This window comes from Tamandua tetradactyla, chromosome 1, assembly GCF_023851605.1.
Source record: "Tamandua tetradactyla isolate mTamTet1 chromosome 1, mTamTet1.pri, whole genome shotgun sequence".
Lineage (NCBI taxonomy): Eukaryota > Metazoa > Chordata > Mammalia > Pilosa > Myrmecophagidae > Tamandua > Tamandua tetradactyla.
The window spans coordinates 231381672-231402063 of NC_135327.1; the positions used below are offsets into that span (position 1 = coordinate 231381672).

Sequence of the window (20392 nt, forward strand, 5' to 3'; positions counted from 1 at the left end):
CCTAACCATCTCACCCTTGGATTGTCAGCCCCCTGCCTGGACAGTTTAAAGGCTACAGTGTGCGAAGTGGACCTAAGTCATGGTTCCTCAGAGTTGAAGAGATGGAGGTGGCCAGAGTGCCCAGGCAGAGCTCTGGTAACAGGGAGGCTCTAAAGACAGAGAGAAAGCAAGCTCCAGTGTCCAGCATCATCCCCCTGAGTCTCCAGCCAAGGACTCACCACCAGTGGTTGGCAGGGGACATTCCCAAGGTCACTGACCCTCAGGAAGTATAAGTGCTTCCAACAACCAGAACAGAAAAAAAGTGATACTGTGTGGGCAGTGGATAGAGTACACAGGTGAAATGAAAACTTATGTTCATACAAAAGCCTGCATCAAATTTTATAGTTATTTTAGTATAATCCAAAATTCAGAAATAACCCAAACATCCTTCAACTGAGACATGGATAAACTTCAGCCCAACCAGGGGCCACTGCCATAACCAGCAATGGGATAAGTCTCAAGTCTATCTGCTGAGGGGAAGGAGCCAGATCCAAAGGGAACACCTGCGCGACTCTGCGTCCACGACTTTAGGGACAGGGTGAAACTGTGGGAACAGAAACCAGGTGTGTGGGTACCAGTGCCAGGGGCAGGGGAGGTGCCGATCACAAGGCAGTCCAGCAGAATTTGGGGGCAGGGGGTGGGTAAGGGAACTGTTTTATAACTTGGGTTTTGTGATGATTACATGATTTACACATTTGTTAAAACTCTGTGAACAAGACACCAAAAGGTTGACTTTTACTGCATTTAAATGAACTTTAGTATAAAAAGGTGAAAAAAATTCGTCATACTTGAAGACTTGGAAGAATGACCACGAGCTGTCTGTAATGAAGAAAGTGAGATTGAAACAGGAGTTACAGTATGATTTCATCTTGATAAAATTAAACACAGAAGTACTTATAATTTGGAATGCCTACATGTTTTATATGTTTATATGGATGCAGATGAAAGTATGAAATGATGAACACGAGTTACCTATCATATGCCACAAAAGCTCACCCTCTTGTGCTCGTGTCTCTGTCTGGCAGGGTGACCAGGGAGGGAAAGCAGGTGAAAAAGGAGGAAAGGAAAAGCTAAGTCTAACTACCAAAAAGACCAAAAAACTGCATATGTCAACCCATTCAGCTTGAATGCAAAATTCTGTACAGGGCTGTGCAGGTATGAAGAAAACTCTAGGAGAACAAACAGTTAAAAAGCTACAATTTAGAACCCAAAGGCCCAGCACAAACAGGGCTGCGAGCTGTGCTGTGTGCATGGGGTGGGGGCCCCGCATTCACTCTCGGGCTCCTGCTTCACTCCCTCCTCCCGGTTCTCTGAGTGCACCAGGGACCTTCCTGGGGTTTGTGGATGAGGGGGCATGGCCTCTGTGGTTCAGACTTTTCTCCAGGTGCCTTTCTGAAAACATAGGCTGCTATTTCCCCACCCCTCACACTTGAAGGATAACAGGGGCCTCCAGTTTTGCCAGAAGTAGTGTCAATTTTCTACATCGTCTACAGCACAGGAAAAGAAATGGGCTCTTTCAATATTTAACACAGAGGGGCCTCTCCAGAATCATTTCTACATAAATCATAATTACGTAGCAATTACAGGCTGGCAAAATTCCCTGGCCCTTGGGGGCTTCCTGCTAACAGGGACTTTTTTACCTGCAGATGATGAAAATAGCAAGAACATCCAGACTCTGTTAGCATCTGTGGAGCGCTCAGTGTATGAAAACTTCAACAGGCCTCGCTTCACTTAATCCGGAGCAATTCCATGTGGAGGGCACGTCCCTTGTCTTGGTCTTGCCGCTAAAATCACTGATGCCCAGGGGCTGGGCAGCTCACTCGGCCGCCCCTGACTCCCCTGGGGGCCCAGCCTCTGCCACCAGAACTGGGGGCTTCCCCTGGGCATGTGGGCCCAGCCCCCTCCACACACACAGGGACCCCACTCCAGAGCATGGTCACTCTCTGGCCCAGTCTCTGGCCTCTCCATCCCCTCACGAGGCACAGCAGAAGGCCCTTCCCGAAAGGATGGACTGGTCACCACATGTCACCACCACCTCCTGGGCCCCCTCCCCTACCCTGTTTCCTCTCCCATTGCATCTCACCCACACCCCGCGCCCACTAGCAGGACTCTCAACCAGGACACGCACCTCCTCGGGGATGCCAGGCTGCGCCCCCTCCCCAGGCCATGTGCCCGGCCCTCTGTCCTCCCACGGCCCTTCTGCTCCCTGCAGCTCAGGGGCGCCTCCTTCAGGAAGCCTCCCTGGGCCCTTGGGTGGCTCCGTCCCCGCGGCATCCACCCTCCCTGTCCCACCGCAGTGCCCGGCTTCTCTGCCTCAGCCCCCAGCAGGGGCCACGGCTCTGCCCACTGCCCCGAGGCCGAGTGGACACCTTGGTTGCGTTGAACATAGGAAAGGAAAAGAAGCCGTGTGTGGCCTTAGGAAACGTACAATGAATTTATAGTTCAAATCATCAACCATATCCTTTCTATTTTAAACTTTGAACTTGACCCACTCTGAAATCTTAAGGAAAAAATAAGGCCCCTTGGCACAAAACCAAGAATGAAGAATTTACCTCACTGTTAATTAATGAGCTGGGTTTCCAATTTGAGCCAACAAATGGACAAAGTCTTTCCTCTTCCCAAGCCCCAAACCCCCAAACCCGACTTCCCATGGCTGTAATTAAAAACGAGGCCAGGCCTGTTATTTTTGGCTGAGTTCCTTGGCAATCTCAAAGGAGAAATAAAGAGGATAATGCTCAAAGGGGGTGAGTTTGAAAGACAATGTATGGTACAGCTGCACGGCTGTAGTAAATATGACAGTGATGTGTGGGGCGATGGCTTTGGGTCCCCTGAAAACACAAACAAAACAAAGGATAAAATTGGAACAAAACCCTTCAGTTGTTGGCATTTTCAGAACCCCTCATTAGAATGCTATGTGTAGGGAAAGTTGCTCTAGCTTAAGAGGATATGTAGAAATTGTAATGGTGGTTGAAATAATATGAGGATGAAGGAAGATCATTTGCTACAAAGAAGTCAGAAGGGTGATTAAATTACATCCAAGTATTTGTAAATTTATTTTACAGATGAACGCTCAATCTCTGTTCTTAATTCCCAGAAAGAAGATTAGGCTATTTTTCTTTCCCTTTTGCAAAAAGTGGATTGCTCTAAAAAGAAGGTAAGCCTGCTGTGCACGGTTCTTGGCAACTAGAGAGAAAATCAGGAGACTTCCCTCACTCCTTTCTATGCCCTCCATATAACCTTTAAAAAGTGCAACAACAATAATCTTGGTTTTTAAGATAACAGCTACATTTGGGAAATGCAACCACAAATTATTAGTTTGGCCAGGCAGGGTTCAGGCAGAGTTTCATTTATATGGTCTAAAGGTAACCATGAAAATATGCAACATTATCATCAGCAACTTGGATGAAAGAAAATTGAAATCAAACAAAAAAGGCGTAAGGACAGGAAAAGGCCGTACCGGGGTCTGCTGGTGCCGTGCGGTTGGGTCTGGGGAGAGGCTGCCCTTCCCGGGCCTTTCCTTCAGCCACTGCCCAGCCAGCGTCTTCCGGGAACAGAGGTCTCCAGCTGCAGGCGCCGGGCGCGAAGTCACATGGGGCAGGAGCTGCTGTTTCCACAGAAAAGTGAATAGGTGAGGAGAAGCGGAGAGAGAGCCGTCGGTGAAATGCTGACTCGACATGAGCCAGTACACTCAGCTGTAGCCATTCCCCTTAGTCTTGGGTGCTTTGCAATTATCAGAAGAGTTTTACTTTTTCCAGCTTCACCAAAGTTTCTCTGTGCCAAGTGAGACATTGACCTTGTAGATGGGCAGGTTTGGGACGCTTCAATCTAAACTGGCCAATTTTCCACGGGATGAAACGATGTAGGTGGAACTTTAGAGCCTTTCTGGGAATGACTAATTCACCTGCTAAGTATAATCCTGCTGAGGTGGAAGTCAAAAAAGCCCATTTAATGGAGCATTTAAATTTAATTCCAGACCCCTGGAGAGCTAACTCCCCAGCATTCTTTCCATCAGGCTATTTTAACAGTTTTTCCAAAGAAAATGCCTAGCCATTTTGGATTTGCAGCTAAATTAGCTATTTCAAGCCTTGCTTTTTTCCTATACACTGCTCTCTTAATACATAAGTAAAAAGGTGACCGATACTCCAGCTCCTACGTTTATAATGAAAGAACTAGTTTTAGAGAATGATAAGGTTTCAGGTAAGCTTCAAAGGCCCCTCTCCCAGTTTTGTGACCAAATGTGACAAACAATAGGTTTCAGAGAACTAGGCAATGAATTAGAAATTCTGACAACTCGATTTGTGCCTTTGAGAAATTATCTTTGCTAGGCCTCAATTTCTTCATCCCTAGAGTAAGAAACATTGTATCAGCCAATCTTAGAGGGTAATTTTGAAGGTAAATTAATAAAATTAATTTTAAAGCTCATTTCCAAATATTCCCACCAATGCAGAGACATTTTTATAACAGTGCAGAGAATGTAACCAAAGTAATGCTTGCTCAGAAAATATCCAGAGTTTGGACAGGCTCCAACATACATGCTACATGGCACAGCATACATGTGACAACATGCGTGCTTCCTCCGAGCTCTGAGGATGGGCCCCAGGTTTGCATGTATGACCTGGTCTGCATAAGAGCCTGTGTGAGGAACACAACCCCATCATATGAAAGAGAAAACTGATAAACTTTAGAATATAAAATCTCTGGGTTTAGAAACGAGAAATGCCTGATGCCAAAGCTTGCACTCAGAAGGCTCTCGAGACCAAGGGCTCCATCTCCTAATGGGAAAGACTCATGACATGTTGGCTCCTAGGTTATTTTCAGTGATTTAGATGGGTCCTGTTTCAGTTTGAAACTGCTGTGTACCCCAGAAAAGCCATGTTCTTTAATCCTCTTTCAATATTGTTGGGTGGGATATTTTGATTAGGTTGTTTCCATGAAGATGTGAACTTCCCAATTGTGGGTGGAACCTTTGATTAGACAAATGTGTTGCCACCCATTCAAAGTAGGCTGACTACTGGAGTCCTTTAAGAGGGAACCATTTTGGAAAAAGCTTCAGACCTAACACAGAGACCTTTGGAGATGCAGAAAGAAAACACCTCTGGGGAAACCATTTGAAACAAGAAGCCAAGAGAGAAAGCTAGCAAACTTTGCCATGAGCCTTCCCAGCTGGCAGAGAAACCCCAAATGTCATTAGCCCTTTCTTGAGTAAGGTTTCTTTCTCTGGATGCCTTAATTTGGACATTCTTATGGCCTTAGAACTGTAACTTCATAAGTTCCCTTTATAAAAGCCATCCCATTTATGCTATATTGAATTTCTGGCAACATTAACAAACTAAAACAGATTTTGGTGGCAGAGAAGTGAGGTGCTGCTGTAGTTTGTAAATACCAAACATGTTGGAATAGTTTTTTTAATGGATGATGGGAAGATTCTGGAAGGGCTGAGGATCTTGATAGAGAACACCCAACAAGAGATTGTTGGTAGAAATATGGATTCTAAAGATACTCTGATGAGGCTTTAGACAGAAATGATGACATGTCACTGCAAATTGGAAAGAAGGTGATCCTTGTGGTTGGAAGGCAGAATTTGAGAGTGATGAACTTGGAGACTTACCTGAAGAGATTTCCAAAATAACTGTTGAAAATGCAGTCTTGCTGCTCCTTGCAGCTTATAGTGAAATGCAACAGGAAAGACATAATTTGAGAACTGAACTCTTGTGTGCAAAGAAATCAGAAATTGATGGTCTGGAAAACTCTGGGTTCCCAGGAAGTACAACCTCAGAGGCTAGTGCCCCATGTAAGGATTTATGCAAACAGAACCAATCAGCCATTTCAGGAAAAACCAGGATTGGAGATGGAGTTATCTAGAAAGGATTTGTGGGAAATCCTATTGTCTGATGGTTACGATTCCTGCATACTAGATAGAAAGCAGACAAGAGTGTTGTGAGATATGTATAAATGGAACTACTGCCAGTCTGGATTAAGAGGAATAGAAAAGGAACAAACTGAAGGAAAAATGACTTCAAAGACAGAAGCATGGAAGCTAAAGTCTGGAGCCAGGAAATCTTGGGCCAGGAGTGCAGACCCACCCAAGCCCTTGGAGAGAGCGAGCTTGCCCTGGAAGCAAGGGCAGGTCTTCCACCTCACTGCTCAGGAAAATTTTGGTGCCTTGGAGTGGGTGGAGCTCATAAACCAGGGACTGAGGAGGAACCTGGCAGCACCCCATTATTCTGAGGGGGTGAGCGTGTGCGCTGGAGATGACAAAGAGCCCAGGTGCTGCTCTGGAGAGGGTGGAGCCAAGAGAAAGGTGGTTCTCCCAACAATCCCATGTTGCAACCTTACCCTAGAGTTTGCAGAGAGCAGGGCTGCTGCATCAGCCCTTAGAAAGAGTGGGGCTGCCAATTCCTAAACGCTGAGGATAAATGACTTTCAGACTTTGAAATCTGATGGAATTTTCTTTTCAGAACTGCTTTGGTCTGGTGACCCCAGTGTCCCTTCCAATTTCTCCCTGTGGAAATGGAAACATGCATCCTGTGACTGTTCCTCCTTTGTATATCGGCAGCAGATAACTTGTGCTGAGCTTTACAGGTCCACAGCCAGAGGAGAATTTTGCCTTAGGACAGACCATGCCTGTAGCTGACTTTGATGGGATTTTTGTACTGTTTCAAACTTTGTATTGCATTTGTGTTGTTACTAAAACGGTTTAAAGCTCTGTGATATTTTGATGGAATGGATCTATTTTGTATATGGAAAGAACATGTCTTTTCTTGGGGTCCAGAGGGTAGAATGTGCCAGTTTGAAACTGTTGTGTGCCCCAGAAAAGCCATGTTCTTTAAACCTCATTCAATATCGTTGATTGGGATCTTTTGATTAAGTTGTTTCCATCGAAATGTGACCCACCCAGTTGGGGGTGGGGCCTTTGATTATGTGGTTTCCATGGAGATGTGTCTCTACCCATTCAAGGTGGCATTGCTTACTGGAGTCCTTTAAGAGGGAACTGTTTTGGAAAAAGCTTCAGAGCTGACACAGAGAGAGAGATTTTTGGAGATGCAGAAAGAAAACACCCCCAAGGAAATAATATGAAACAAGAAACCAGGAGAGAAAGCAAGCAGACTTCACTATATGCCTTCCCAGCTGACAGAGAAACCCGAAACATCATTGGCCCTTTCTTGAGTCGAGTTTTCTTTCTTTGGATGCCTTAGTTTGGACATTTTTATGGCCTTAGAACTGTAAACTTGTGACTTAATAAGTTTCCTGCATAAAAGCCAACCCATTTCTGTTATACTGAATTCCAGCAGCATTAACAAACTAAAACAGGTCTATTGGATCAGTTTACTGTATCATAAAAACTAAAGGATCTTCCAGTCTCATAAGTGGCAATTTCTGGTCTCACAACCAGACAGTGCTTCCATAGTCTGTCAGCCCCTAAGCTAATGAAGCACATTATGTGCACACGGAAAGTCGCTCACGTTCTCTTGGCACGTAAATTAAGCATTCATACCTCAGAACTATGTTTCTTTAGAGAGTAATATAATTGATAAAAGATAGAAGAGTCCCAACGTAACATTTTTATTTTCTTTCCTTACAAGCAAATATGATTTTTCCCCAAACAGATTTACCAGGGGAAAAACCAACCACACCACAATCAAGTGAGTTGACTCTATTCTAATAAAAGGAAGGCCTTGCACATTACCAAGCATGCACCCACACAACCAGTCCACCCAGAGACCTCCTGCTCCCAGGTGTGTGGGTGCTGAGAGCTGCTGATCCAAAGACGCCCTCACAAGGTGAGCCCCTCCTGTCTTTGACACACTCTGGGACCCAGCTGGGACCTGCCACTGTGGTCAGAAAATCATGTGTTCTGGTGTCCATGGAGCTCTGCCAGCTACTGGTCCACCCCGCAGCTCTTCTAAATCAGCTGGTGAACTGTAGAAATGTGCGAGCTTCTAAATACACCCTTGATTTCTGAAACATGCTTTTAAATTCAAAACCCTGGCTGTGGTATTGGCCAAGAGCCCTTCCACCTCTCCCCAGGCTGGTTCCTGGGAATAGGCACTCACTCATCTGTCCCTGGGTCCCCCAGCTGAGGCTTGTCGGAGCATAATAATTAATTGCTTTTCTTTTCCCGCTCAAGCTTCCCTGCTGAGGCAATAAATTATTTATTGCCACCCAAAGGGAGCAAGTCCCTGCAAATAACAATCTTCTTCTTTGCAGTTGGCCAGTATGTAACCAGCCTCACTCCCCACAAGGCAAAGTGTGAAATGACAGTAAGATGGATGAGTGTGAAAATGAGTTCCGCGTGGCTCATGCATCGCCAAACCCTCAGGCTCTCACAACGATCTGTGTCACTAAAGTGTAAATATGTAAAGAATACTTCAAAACTAAATGATGTTCGATTGTGTAGATGTAGAGATTTATATGTAGCATAAAAGCTTAAACCATTTCTTTCATTATCTGTGTATTTTATCAGTTAAGATGTCAATCATTGCACTCTATAGAACACTAAAAACTGCTGTCATCTGAAAAATGAAAATTAATTTTTCAAATCCATCACCATAAAGGAGTGCTGTGGAAGTGCTGGCACAATCACCTCGGTAAAAACCCTAGTGAATTGCTAAGCCATTATTACCAGTGGCATCTGTTCCATACCCTTAAAGAGTTTTTAAAGCTAAATATTTAGAACATGACTGCATATAAAGTATAAGTCAAATTCCGCCCACACAAACTGAATGTTTTCCATTAATATTTCCACTACATAATTTTAAAAGTTTAAGGTGAAGTTATAAATATCAGAACAAAACCAGGAGAGTCAAACGTATCCTGGCAATTGACAAATGCCTTATTGTCCGATATGTATTAAATGCAAAATGTCTGTAAGTCTGAAGAATCATTGTTCATGTCATTAATAAAGTGCATTATAAACAGTGGTTTTGGTTACTTTCTTCTTTTGATTTTAATCTTTTGAGAGTATAGCATACACTTCACCATCTCTAATCAGAAAATGAGATATGACACTTCATAATTTTAGAGAAATTGCACAGCGAGTTCATCAGTTAAAGTAATATTTATAGATTATGACAAGGTTTCCTCTTGCATATTTAACCACCACAGAAAATCGGCAGAAGAAAAAGAATTTCATTGTGGTAGCTGAAGAAAATTCTTCTGGCTCATGAAAATTAAAATATTTATGAATCCTCCTGTTCAAAAATGAATCAGTTCTTTAGGATGGAAGAGAAAAGTATGTATGAGAAATGAATGGGGAAAGTTTTATTCAATGATCACCTGTTAGATTATAAAGCTTTGCAGATATTTATTGAGAAACTAGAAGGATTTTTGTGACACTAAATATATATATATTTTCCTTGCTCTCAGAAAGTGTTTCGGTATTCAACGCATTTGTTTCAAAATATTAAAGATATCTACGGTAAAAATTGAATGCATTGCATAGAATCCGTGGCTTTAACTTCTATCACTTGAATTTAAACCTACATCCTCTCTAAAGATTTGCAATTCATAGTAAAATTTTAAATGGTCTAAAAAATCCTAGGAAAGGAAAGCAGTTTAATTTTTTTCCCCCACAGAATTTCCAAAACTGGTTTGATTTTGCCACAGATCTGTCAATCTCTCCATCACTTCCTTTGTTTTTTTGGAGGTGGGGGGTGGTTTGTAGAATATTTTTTAATCATGGCACCAGATGTTCTGTAGAACCTACTGGAAAACGTGTGTGTATGTGTTTGTGTGTGTGTGTATGTGTCTGTGTCAGTTTCTATGTCATGATTGAAAATTAGATATACTTGAGAGATAAATTTTTACCCATCCTTTATCTCATGATTTATTTTAATTATTTTGATAGAAATAATTTAGAAATGGATTGCAAATGTGTTTTGCCCTTTAGACCCTTCTCTTTGATGCAGGGCCCTGCTGATAAACATCAGGAACCTATTTCTGAACTAAAGCCGTGAGGGAAGTTCGGCTTCTATCCTGAAGGCTGGTTTGCCATAAATTCTCAAGTCTGTTCAACGCCACCCGCTCCTTCCCCGCCCGCCATCCCTTCACTTCTTCAGCCCTGTGGTTTGGAAGCTTGACTACGCGGATGGATCACCTGGAACGTGTCAAATGCAGACCCCTTCGTGAGTCCCGGGCGAGGCTGGGGGTGGCTTCCAGCAAGACTGCAGGTGGGGAGATGCAATGAACTGTCCTGAAAAGGACGGGGAGAGCAGCCCACTTCACCACCTGCATCAAGAGTTCCTAAAGGAGCAAGAGGAGGCTAGTGTACCGACTGCCTTCAGGACGAATGTGGCAGCTCTAGAACACGGGGCTACTGCTCAGCTCGCCAGATGTGCGTGAGCTCTACCCCGGAGATTGAGTCTACGTAGGCTAGAAAGAGGGTGCAAGGAAATTTACCAAGAGCTTGCAAATTTCATTTACAGAAATAAAATTGATTGAAAATTCAAATTTGTAGAATACAAATGAAAAATATGTATGAATTATTTCAAAGTGTTTTCAAAGTTCAAGGGGAAATCTCTCTTATTTTCTAAAAGCATGCATGTACAGATGCACTTATGCACAAATATGTTAGTGCAGAAATGAATGTTATATTTATATCACTTCTAATAATTTGATTGCTCTATGAGAATATTCCTCAGAGCAGTGATAATTGTGCAAATATTTGCCTGGACTACTTACTCATTTGGGGTCAACATACAACATATATGTCATGTATGCAACATGGTTATATCATGACATATTTATGTTGCTTTCTGTTTCTCAAGCTGGAAGTGACCAAGCAAAAGGCCAGCCTTGTTTTTCTCTCCTGGACAAATGAGGCTGCGTTATGTGGACCGAACCCTACTTGTTGACGGCAGGCATCGCTGACCCCGCAGTCACATGCAGGAAACAGCAGACTGGCACCTAGAGACTGTGATGGAGAAAGCACCAGGTTGTAATCAAAGAAACTTTACTGAAAGAGGAGAAAGGCGGGGATGTGTCCAAACCCAGTGTTAAAATATCTACTAATACTCCAGCTGGGAATTTATTAGAAACCTAATTAAAAGGAGCTTAAAGAACACTTTACCATAGGAGAAAAGGGAAAAATGAAGCCAAGCCTCCAAATGTACAACAGAAAAGAAAGAAAATATATTCTCTTCCAGTTACTAGAATTGGGAATAATACAAACTGTTAGATGAACTTTCCCAAAAGAAATGGACCAAATGGTAGGGAATTTAAGTAAAAGTAGAGAACAATCACACGTACTCTCACTAGAGAAAACAAATTGTCCTCAGATTGGCTTTTGGAGGGAGACTCACCCAGAAGCTGGCGGCTATTCCCGCATTGCCCAGCAGGGGCAATGCTGTTCCCGGCGGGCCAGCACTGGGGTCTCCTGGCTGCCCCCTCCCCATTCTCACACCCACCCCCTCCTCTCCCTGGGCAGAAGCCGACCCTGCAAAGAGCATGTCGTTACGGAGGCGGCATTATCTCGTTGCAGCATTTTTCTCTTGCTCAAAGAAAGACCTCACTATCGAAAACACTGAAGCAAAATCACTGCCAACATTTTCACAATCCAACAAAAACACTCATTTGTGAGGTAGGAATTGGATTTGTTTAGGTGGAATTCATGAGTAAAGAAACACAAGTATTTTAGCTGCTAAGTTAACTCACATGGGATATGAGTGGAAAAATTAAATTATTCTTTCTTCTAAATGGAACCAGGGACCTAGCACTCATCAGTGTAACGGGATTTCTTACTCATCAGAAACTTGTCACACAACCCCTGCAAAGCCTCTGGGAGTTCTGGGCCAAAGTGACTAACCTCCGTCAGGCCCAAGCGGGGACAGCGGCTGCCCCCTCCCATACAACTGTCCTGCAAGGACAGGTTCCTGCACCAGGAAGGCAGCAAACCTGCAGGACCTGCCTCCAGACGGAGCTACAGGGGGTTCCTGCTAAGGCCAACTTTCCCTTTTAACCAAAACACAGCTGCTGTCACACACACACACACTCACACTCACGTGCACACCCACTCACACTCACGTGCACATGCTCATGGGCACACCCATACACTCACACACTCACACGCAGCCCATCAGTGGAGCTGAGAGGGACAGCCTGCAGTCCCCAGCAGCACCGCTCTGCCTCAGCATGGAGCTTGCAGCTTCAGGGTGCAATGGCCATGCCTGGAAGTCTGGGTCCAGCTCATTTGCTGCCCACCCTGGCCTTGCTTGGGTGCCTTGCTCAGAACAGCCACCGCCACCCACTGTGCCAGGAGCTGGCCACGCAGTCCACTCACCGCAACTGGCCGGGTCCTCGTCACTCCGGTCGGGGCAGTCCTGCCAGCCGTCACACACCCGGGCTTGGGCCACACACTGGCCGCTGGCACAGGGGAACTCGTCCGCCAAGCACAGGTGTCCCGGCTGGGCCTGTCCGCAGGCGTAGACCCAGAGGCCGTCCAGAGCCACGAAGCCTCGCCCGCCCAAGAGAGCCCCTTCAAAGACCACCTGCAGGGAAAGGGAGAAGAGGAAGCATGCTGAGAGCGTGGAATCTCGTTAAAAAGAAAAAACAAACCAAAGATTGAAAAATAAACCACCCAGCTCCCTCTTTAGCTTTAGGAGATAAGAATACATACTGCCATTACCTGCAACACATGTATTGTATACAGCTGCATCTGATTTTTAACTACCAAAATGAAAATTTAAATGAGTGGAGAAAATCAGGCCAAAGGAAAACGGCACAATAGAAGAATAGAAATTTTCAAAGGAACAAATATAACATTCTGCTAAGCATATAAGAGTACAATTTTTCTTGTAATCAAAAAATGCCAGTTGGGGGGCCAAGATGGTGGCTTAGTAATGTGCACACATTTTAGTTCATCCTCCAAAGCAACTACTAAATAACCAGAAACAGTACCGAACAGCTCCCGGAGCCACGTCAGTGACCGGACACACAGCGTACCCCAGTCAGGACCAGCTGGACCGGCTGCGAGTCTCTGGAACAGTGAGTTCCCCAAGCCGTGGCGGGCCCGGCGCCCCGCCCCCACAGGCGGCTTCCCGGAGGGAAAGGAAAGAAACTCTAATAGTAGCAGAGACTGAGTCCAACCAAACACCAATAGTGGCATTAATAAACAAATTCTGACTACTAAAAATAGGCCCCCAGCTCAGGCGAAACTGGTCAAGGCAGAGGTCGCCTATTGGGCTAACCAAAAAAGATGAAAGGGGATGAAACGGAGCTTTCTGTGGCTGTTTCTATGGAGGCTTGGTTGCCTCTGGACTCAGCGGCAGGATTACACAGGCTGCAACTGCCCCAAACGCAGCAACAGGCTGCTTTCAGGGCTGTCTACCACCTGAACCTTCCCCACGGGAGGGGCGAAACGCAACGCAGGTGGAAACCCTCTCTCAAGGAATTCAGACCCCAGGGCTTCGCAATTTGAAGCCATTAAAACCAGCCTACAACCTTTCCTCTGTCTCTACCATGCCCCCAGCAGGGAGAGCCTTCCAAAGTTAAAGGAGCCACAACATATTTTGCTGGGGAGCCCGCAGACAGACAAGCGTCACATACTGGGCAGGATAAGAAAAACAGAGCCCAGAGACTTCACAGGAAAGTCTTTCAACCTGCTGGGTCTCACACTCAGGGAAAACTGACGCAGGTGATTCCTTCCCCCCGAAAGGAGGCCAGCTTAGTCCGGGAAAACCCGGCTGGAGTCTGTAATACCTATGTAGACCCTTCTAAGGGTGGGCAGGGAAAAGGCCCCTTAAAGCAGGACAAGAAACAAGAAAACAAGAGCTGAAAAGTTACCCTCTGTTAAACAAAACTTAAGCTAGAGGCCCAGAAAAAGCTGAACTGAAGGTCAATGAACAGACAGACAACAAACTCATCTAGCAAGAAAACCCTAGGTAAGATAAGTGAAAACAATCTCCAGAATAAATTAATTAAGGTAATTAAATGTCCAGACGCCAGTAAAAAATAACAAATCACACCAGGAAAATTGAAGATATGGCCCAGTTAAAGGAACAAACCAATAGTTCAAATGAGATACAGGAGCTGAGACAACTAATTCTGAATATACGAACAGAAATGGAAAACCTCTTCAAAAACCAAATTAATGAATTGAGGGAGGACATGAAGAAGGCAAGGAATGAACAAAAAGAAGAAATGGAAAATCTGAAAAAACAAATCAGAGAACTTATGGGAATGAAAGATACAGTAGAAAAGATGAAAAAAACAGTGGAAACCTACAGTGATAAATTTCATGAGACAGAGGTTAGAATTAGTGAACTGGAGGATGGAACATCTGAAATCCAAAAAGAAACAGAAACTATAGGGAAAAGAATGGAAAAATATGAGCAGGGGCTCAGGGAACTGAATGATAATATGAAGTGCACAAATATACGTCTTGTGGGTGTCCCAGAAGGAGAAGAGAAGGGAAAAGGAGGAGAAAAACTAATGGAAGAAATTATCACTGAAAATTTCCCAATTCTTATGAAAGACCTAAAATTACAGATCCAAGAAGTACAGCACACCCCAAAGAGAATAGATCCAAAGAGACGTTCTCCAAGACACTTACTAGTTAGAATGTCAGAGGTCAAAGAGAAAGAGAGGATCTTGAAAGCAGCAAGAGGAAAGCAATCCATCACATACAAGGGAAACCCATTAAGACTATGTGTAGATTTCTCAGCAGAAACCATGGAGGCAAGAAGACAGTGGGATGATATATTTAAATTACTAAAAGAGAAAAACTGCCAACCAAGTCTTCTATATCCAGCAAAATTGTCCTTCAAAAATGAGGGAGAAATTAAAACATTTTCAGACAAAAAGTCACTGAGAGAATTTGTGACCAAGAGACAGCTCTGCAAGAAATACTAAAGGGAGCACTACAGACAGATACAGAAAGAAAGAAGAGAGCGATGTGGAGAAGAGTGTAGAAAGAAGGAAAATTAGATATGATATATAAAATACAAAAGGCAAAATGGTAGAGGAAAGTACTACCCAAACAGTAATAACACTGAATGTTAATGGACTGAACTCCCCAATCAAAAGACATAGACTGGCAGAATGGATTAAAAAACAGGATCCTTCTATATGCTGTCTACAGGAAACACAACTTAGACCCAAAGACAAACATAGGTTGAAAGTGAAAGTTTGGGAAAAGATATTCCATGCAAATAACAACCAGAAAAGAGTAGAAGTAGCTATACTAATATCCAACAAAGTAGACTTCAAATGTAAAACAGTTAAAAGAGAAAAAGAAGCATACTATCTACTAATAAAAGGAACAATTCAACAAAAAGACATAACGATCATAAATATTTATGCACCAAACCAGAATGCCCCAAAATACATGAGGCATACACTGCAAATATTGAAAAGGGAAAGAGACACATCTATCATAATAGTTGGAGACTTCAATTCACCACTCTCATCAATGGACAGAACATCTAGACAGAGGATCAATAAAGAAACAGAGAATTTGAATATCATAATAAATGAGCTAGACTTAACAGACATTTATAGGACATTACACCCCACAACAGCAGGATACACCTTTTTCTCAAGTGCTCATAGATCATTCTCAAAGATAGACCATATGCTGGGTCACAAAGCAAGTCTCAACAAATTTTAAAAGATTGAAATCATACACAACACTTTCTCAGATCATAAAGGAATGAAGTTGGAAATCAATAATAGGCAGAGTGCCAGAAAATTCACAAATACGTGGAGGCTCAACAACACACTCTTAAACAACCACTGTGTCAAGGAAGAAATTACAAGAAAAATTAGTAAATATTTCGAGACAAATGAAAATGAAAACACAACATATCAAAACCTATGGGACGCAGCAAAGGCAGTGCTAAGAGGGAAATTTATGGCCCTAAATGCCAATATCAAAAAAAGAAGAAAGGGCAAAAATACAAGATTTAACTGTCCACTTGGAAGAACTGGAGAAAGAACAGCAAACTAACCCCAAAGCAAGCAAAAGGACAGAAATAACAAAGATTAGAGCAGAAATAAATGAAATTGAGAACATGAAAACAATAGAGAAAATCAATAAGATCAGAAGTTGGTTCTATGAGAAAATCAATAAGATTGATGGGCCCTTAGCAAGATTGACAAGAAGAAGAAGAGAGAGGACACAAATAAATAAGATCAGAAATGGAAGAGGAGACATAACCACTGACCTCATGGAAATAAAGGAGGTAATAACAGGATACTATGAACAACTTTATGCTAATAAAAACAACAATGTAGATGAAATGGACACCTTCCTAGAAAGGCATGAACAACCAAATTTGACTCAAGAAGAAATAGATGACCTCAACAAACCAATCACAAGTAAAGAAATTGAATCAGTCATTCAAAAGCTTCCCAAAAAGAAAAGTCCAGGACCAGCTGGCTTCACATGTGAATTCTACCAAACATTCCAGAAAGAACTGGTACCAACCCTGCTCAAACTCTTCAAAAAAATTGAGGTGGAGGGAAAGCTACCTAATTCATTCTATGAAGCCAACATCACCCTCATACCAAAACCAGGCAAAGATATTACAAAAAAAAGAAAACTACAGAGCAATCTCTCTAATGAATATAGATGCAAAAATCCTCAACAAAATTCTAGCAAATTGAATCCAACAACACATTAAAAGAATTATACATCATGACCAAGTAGGATTCATCCCAGGTATGCAAGGATGGTTCAACATAAGAAAATCAATTAATGTAATATACCATATCAACAAATCTAAGCAGAAACATCACATGATCATCTCAATTGATGCAGAGAAGGCATTTGACAAGATTCAACATCCTTTCCTGTTGAAAACACTTCAAAGGATAGGAATACAAGGAAACTTCCTTAAAATGATAAAGGGAATATATGAAAAACCCACAGCTAATATCATCTTCAATGGGGAAAAATTGAAAACTTTCCCCCTAAGATCAGGAACAAGACAAGGATATCCACTATCACCACTGTTATTCAACATCATGTTGGAAGTTCTAGCCAGAGCAATTAGGCAAGAAAAAGAAATACAAGGCACCAAAATTGGAAAGGAAGAAATAAAACTCTCACTGTTTGCAGATGATATGATACTATACGTCGAAAACCCTGAAAAATCCACAGCAAAACTACTGGAGCTGATAAACGAGTACAGCAAAGTAGCAGGTTACAAGATTAACATCCAAAAATCTGTAGCATTTCTATACACTAGTAATGAACAAGCTGAGGGGGAAATCAAGAAACGAATTCCATTTACAATTGCAACTAAAAGGATAAAATACTTAGGAATAAATTTAACTAAAGAGACAAAAGACCTATACAAAGAAAACTACAAGAAACTGTTAAAAGAAATCACAGAAGACCTAAATAGATGGAAGGGCATACCACGTTCATGGGTTGGAAGACTAAATATAGTTAAGATGTCAATTCTACCTAAATTGATTTACAGATTCAATGCAATACCAATCAAAATCCCAACAACTTACTTTTCAGAAAGAAAAACCAATAAGCAAATTTATCTGGCAGGGCAGGGTGCCCCGAATTGCTAAAAACATCTTGAGGAAAAAAAAACGAAGCTGGAGGTCTCACACTGCCTGACTTTAAGGCATATTATGAAGCCACAGTGGTCAAAACAGTGTGGTACTGGCATAAAGATAGATATATTGACCAATGGAATCAAATAGAGTGCTCAGATATAGACCCTCTCATCTATGGACATTTGATCTTTGATAAGGCAGTCAAGCCAACTCACCTGGGACAGAACAGTCTCTTCAATAAATGGTGCCTAGAGAACTGGATATCCATATGCAAAAGAATGAAAGAGGACCTGTATCTCACACCCTATACAAAAGTTAACTCAAAATGGATCAAAGATATAAACATTAGGTCTAAGACCATAAAACAGTTAGAGGAAAATGTAGGGAGATATCTTATGAATCTTATAATTGGAGACGGGTTTAAGGACCTTACACCTAAAGCAAGAGCACTGAAGAAAGAAATAAATAAATGGGAGCTCCTCAAAATTAAACACTTTTGTGCATCAAAGAACTTCATCAAGAAAGTAAAAAGACAGCCTACACAATGGCAGACAATATTTGGAAATGACATATCAGTTAAAGGTCTAGTATCCAGAATTTATAAAGAGATTGTTCAACTCAACAACAAAAAGACAGCCAACCCAATTACAAAATGGGAAAAGACTTGAACAGACACTTCTCAGAAGAGGAAATACAAATGGCCAAAAGGCACATGAAGAGATGCTCAATGTCCCTGGCCATTAGAGAAATGCAAATCAAAACCACAATGAGATATCATCTCACATCCACCAGAATGGCCATTATCAACAAAACAGAAAATGACAGGTGCTGGAGAGGATGTGGAGAAAGAGGCACACTTATCCACTGTTGGTGGGAATGTCAAATGGTGCAACCACTGTGGAAGGCAGTTTGGCGGTTCCTCAAAAAGCTGAATATAGAATTGCCATATGACCCAGCAATACCATTGCTAGGTTTCTACTCAGAGGACTTAAGGGCAAAGACACAAACGGACATTTGCACACCAATGTTTATAGCAGCATTATTTACAATTGCAAGGAGATGGAAACAGCCAAAATGTCCATCAACAGACGAGTGGCTAAACAAACTGTGGTATATACATACGATGGAATATTATGCAGCTTTAAGACAGAATAAACTTATGAAGTATGTAACAACATGGATGGACCTAGAGAACATTATGCTGAGTGAGACTAGCCAAAAACTAAAGGACAAATACTGTATGGTCTCACTGATATGAACCGACATTAGTGAATAAACTTGGAATATGTCATTGGTAACAGAGACCATCAGGAGATAGAAATAGGGTAAGATAGTGGGTAATTTGAGCTGAAGGGATATGGACTGTGCAACAGGACTGGATACAAAAACTCAGAAATGGACAGCACAATACTACCTAACTGTAATGTAATTATGTTAAAACACTGAATGAAGCTGCATGTGAGAATGATAGAGGGAGGAGGGCTGGGGGCATAAATGAAAGAAAGATAGATGTTAAAGATCGAGATGGTATAATCTAGGAATGCCTAGAGGGTATAACAATAGTGAAATGTACAATGTACAAATTTTAAAAATGTTTTTGCATGAGGAAGAACAAAGGATTGTCATTATTGCAGGGTGCTGAAAATAGATAACTAATACTTTAAAACGTCACCTTATGTGTGAGACTAAAGCTAAAAATGTTTGTTACAAAATTTAGATTTTGACTAGTGCATTTCCTAATATAATTCATGTAGATAGTTTGATTGAATGTTATAAGTACTTGGAATCTCAGGTAGGACATGAGATTTTGTTGGTTTGTCCAGAGTGATGCCCCGATGAATCCCAGAGTGATTTGATCAGTTACTGGAAAAGTATTTGCAAGCCCCCTTCGGGGAATGGTGAGAACAGGGAGAAATTCAACTTCTCCAAGTTGAATTCTTGATATTCTCACAAGCAGTGTGGACAACCAAAGCTATAGGCTGAGCCCCTAGTCTTGGGGTTTGTTCATATGAAACTTAACCCCACAAAAGATAGGTCAAGTCTACTTAAAATTTGGGCCTAAGAGTCACCCCCAAGAGAGCCTCTTTTGTTGCTCAGATGTGGCCTCTCTCTCCAGCCAATATGATGAGCAGTCTCACCACCCCCCCCGCCCTGCGTGGGACATGACTCCCAGGGGTGTGGACCTTCCTGGCAACGTGGGACAAAGATCCTGGAATGAGCTGAGACTCAGCATCAAAGGACTGAGAAAAACCCTAGAATGAGCTGAGAATTAACATCAAGAGACTGAGAGACCCTACTCGACCAAAAGGGGGAAGAGTAAAATGAGACAGTGTCAATGGCTGAGAGATTCCAAACAGAGTTGAGAGGTTATCCTGGAGTTTATTCTTATGCATTAAGTAGATATCACCTTTTTGTTCAAGATGTAGTGGAGAGGCTGGAGGGAATTGCCTGAAAATGTAGTGCTGTGTTCCAGTAGCCATGTTTCTTGATGATGATTGAACAATGATACAGCTTTCACAATGAGACTCTGTGAATGTGAAAACCTTATGTCTGATGCTCCTTTTAGCTACTATATCAACAGAAGAGTAGAACACATGGAATAAAAATAAATAATTGGGGGAACAAATGTTAAAATAAATTCAGTTTGAAATAGTGGTAAATGAAAGTGAGGGGTAAGGGGCATGGTACGTATAGATTTTTTTCTCTATTATCATTTTATTTCTTTTTCTGTTGTCTTTTTATTTCTTTTTCTAAATCGATGCAAATGTACTAAGAAATGATGAATATGCAACTATGTGATGCTATTAAGAATTACTGATTATATATGTAGAATGGAATGATT

The 20392-nt window shown here is 42.2% G+C and overlaps 1 protein-coding gene across 6 annotated transcripts in view; it reads right to left on the reverse strand.

The window, feature by feature from the left end:
* The window catches only part of MALRD1 (MAM and LDL receptor class A domain containing 1), a 752096-nt gene that overhangs the window by 670862 nt on the left and 60842 nt on the right, over nt 1–20392 (reverse strand). For all 6 annotated transcript variants that reach the window (XM_077154409.1, XM_077154433.1, XM_077154399.1 and 3 more), the window contains exons 10-11: nt 12317–12524; nt 3497–3643 (exon numbers count right to left, since the gene is read on the reverse strand). In XM_077154409.1, coding sequence (XP_077010524.1) covers nt 3497–3643; nt 12317–12524 — 355 coding nt within the window. The remainder of the gene's footprint in view (nt 1–3496; nt 3644–12316; nt 12525–20392) is intronic.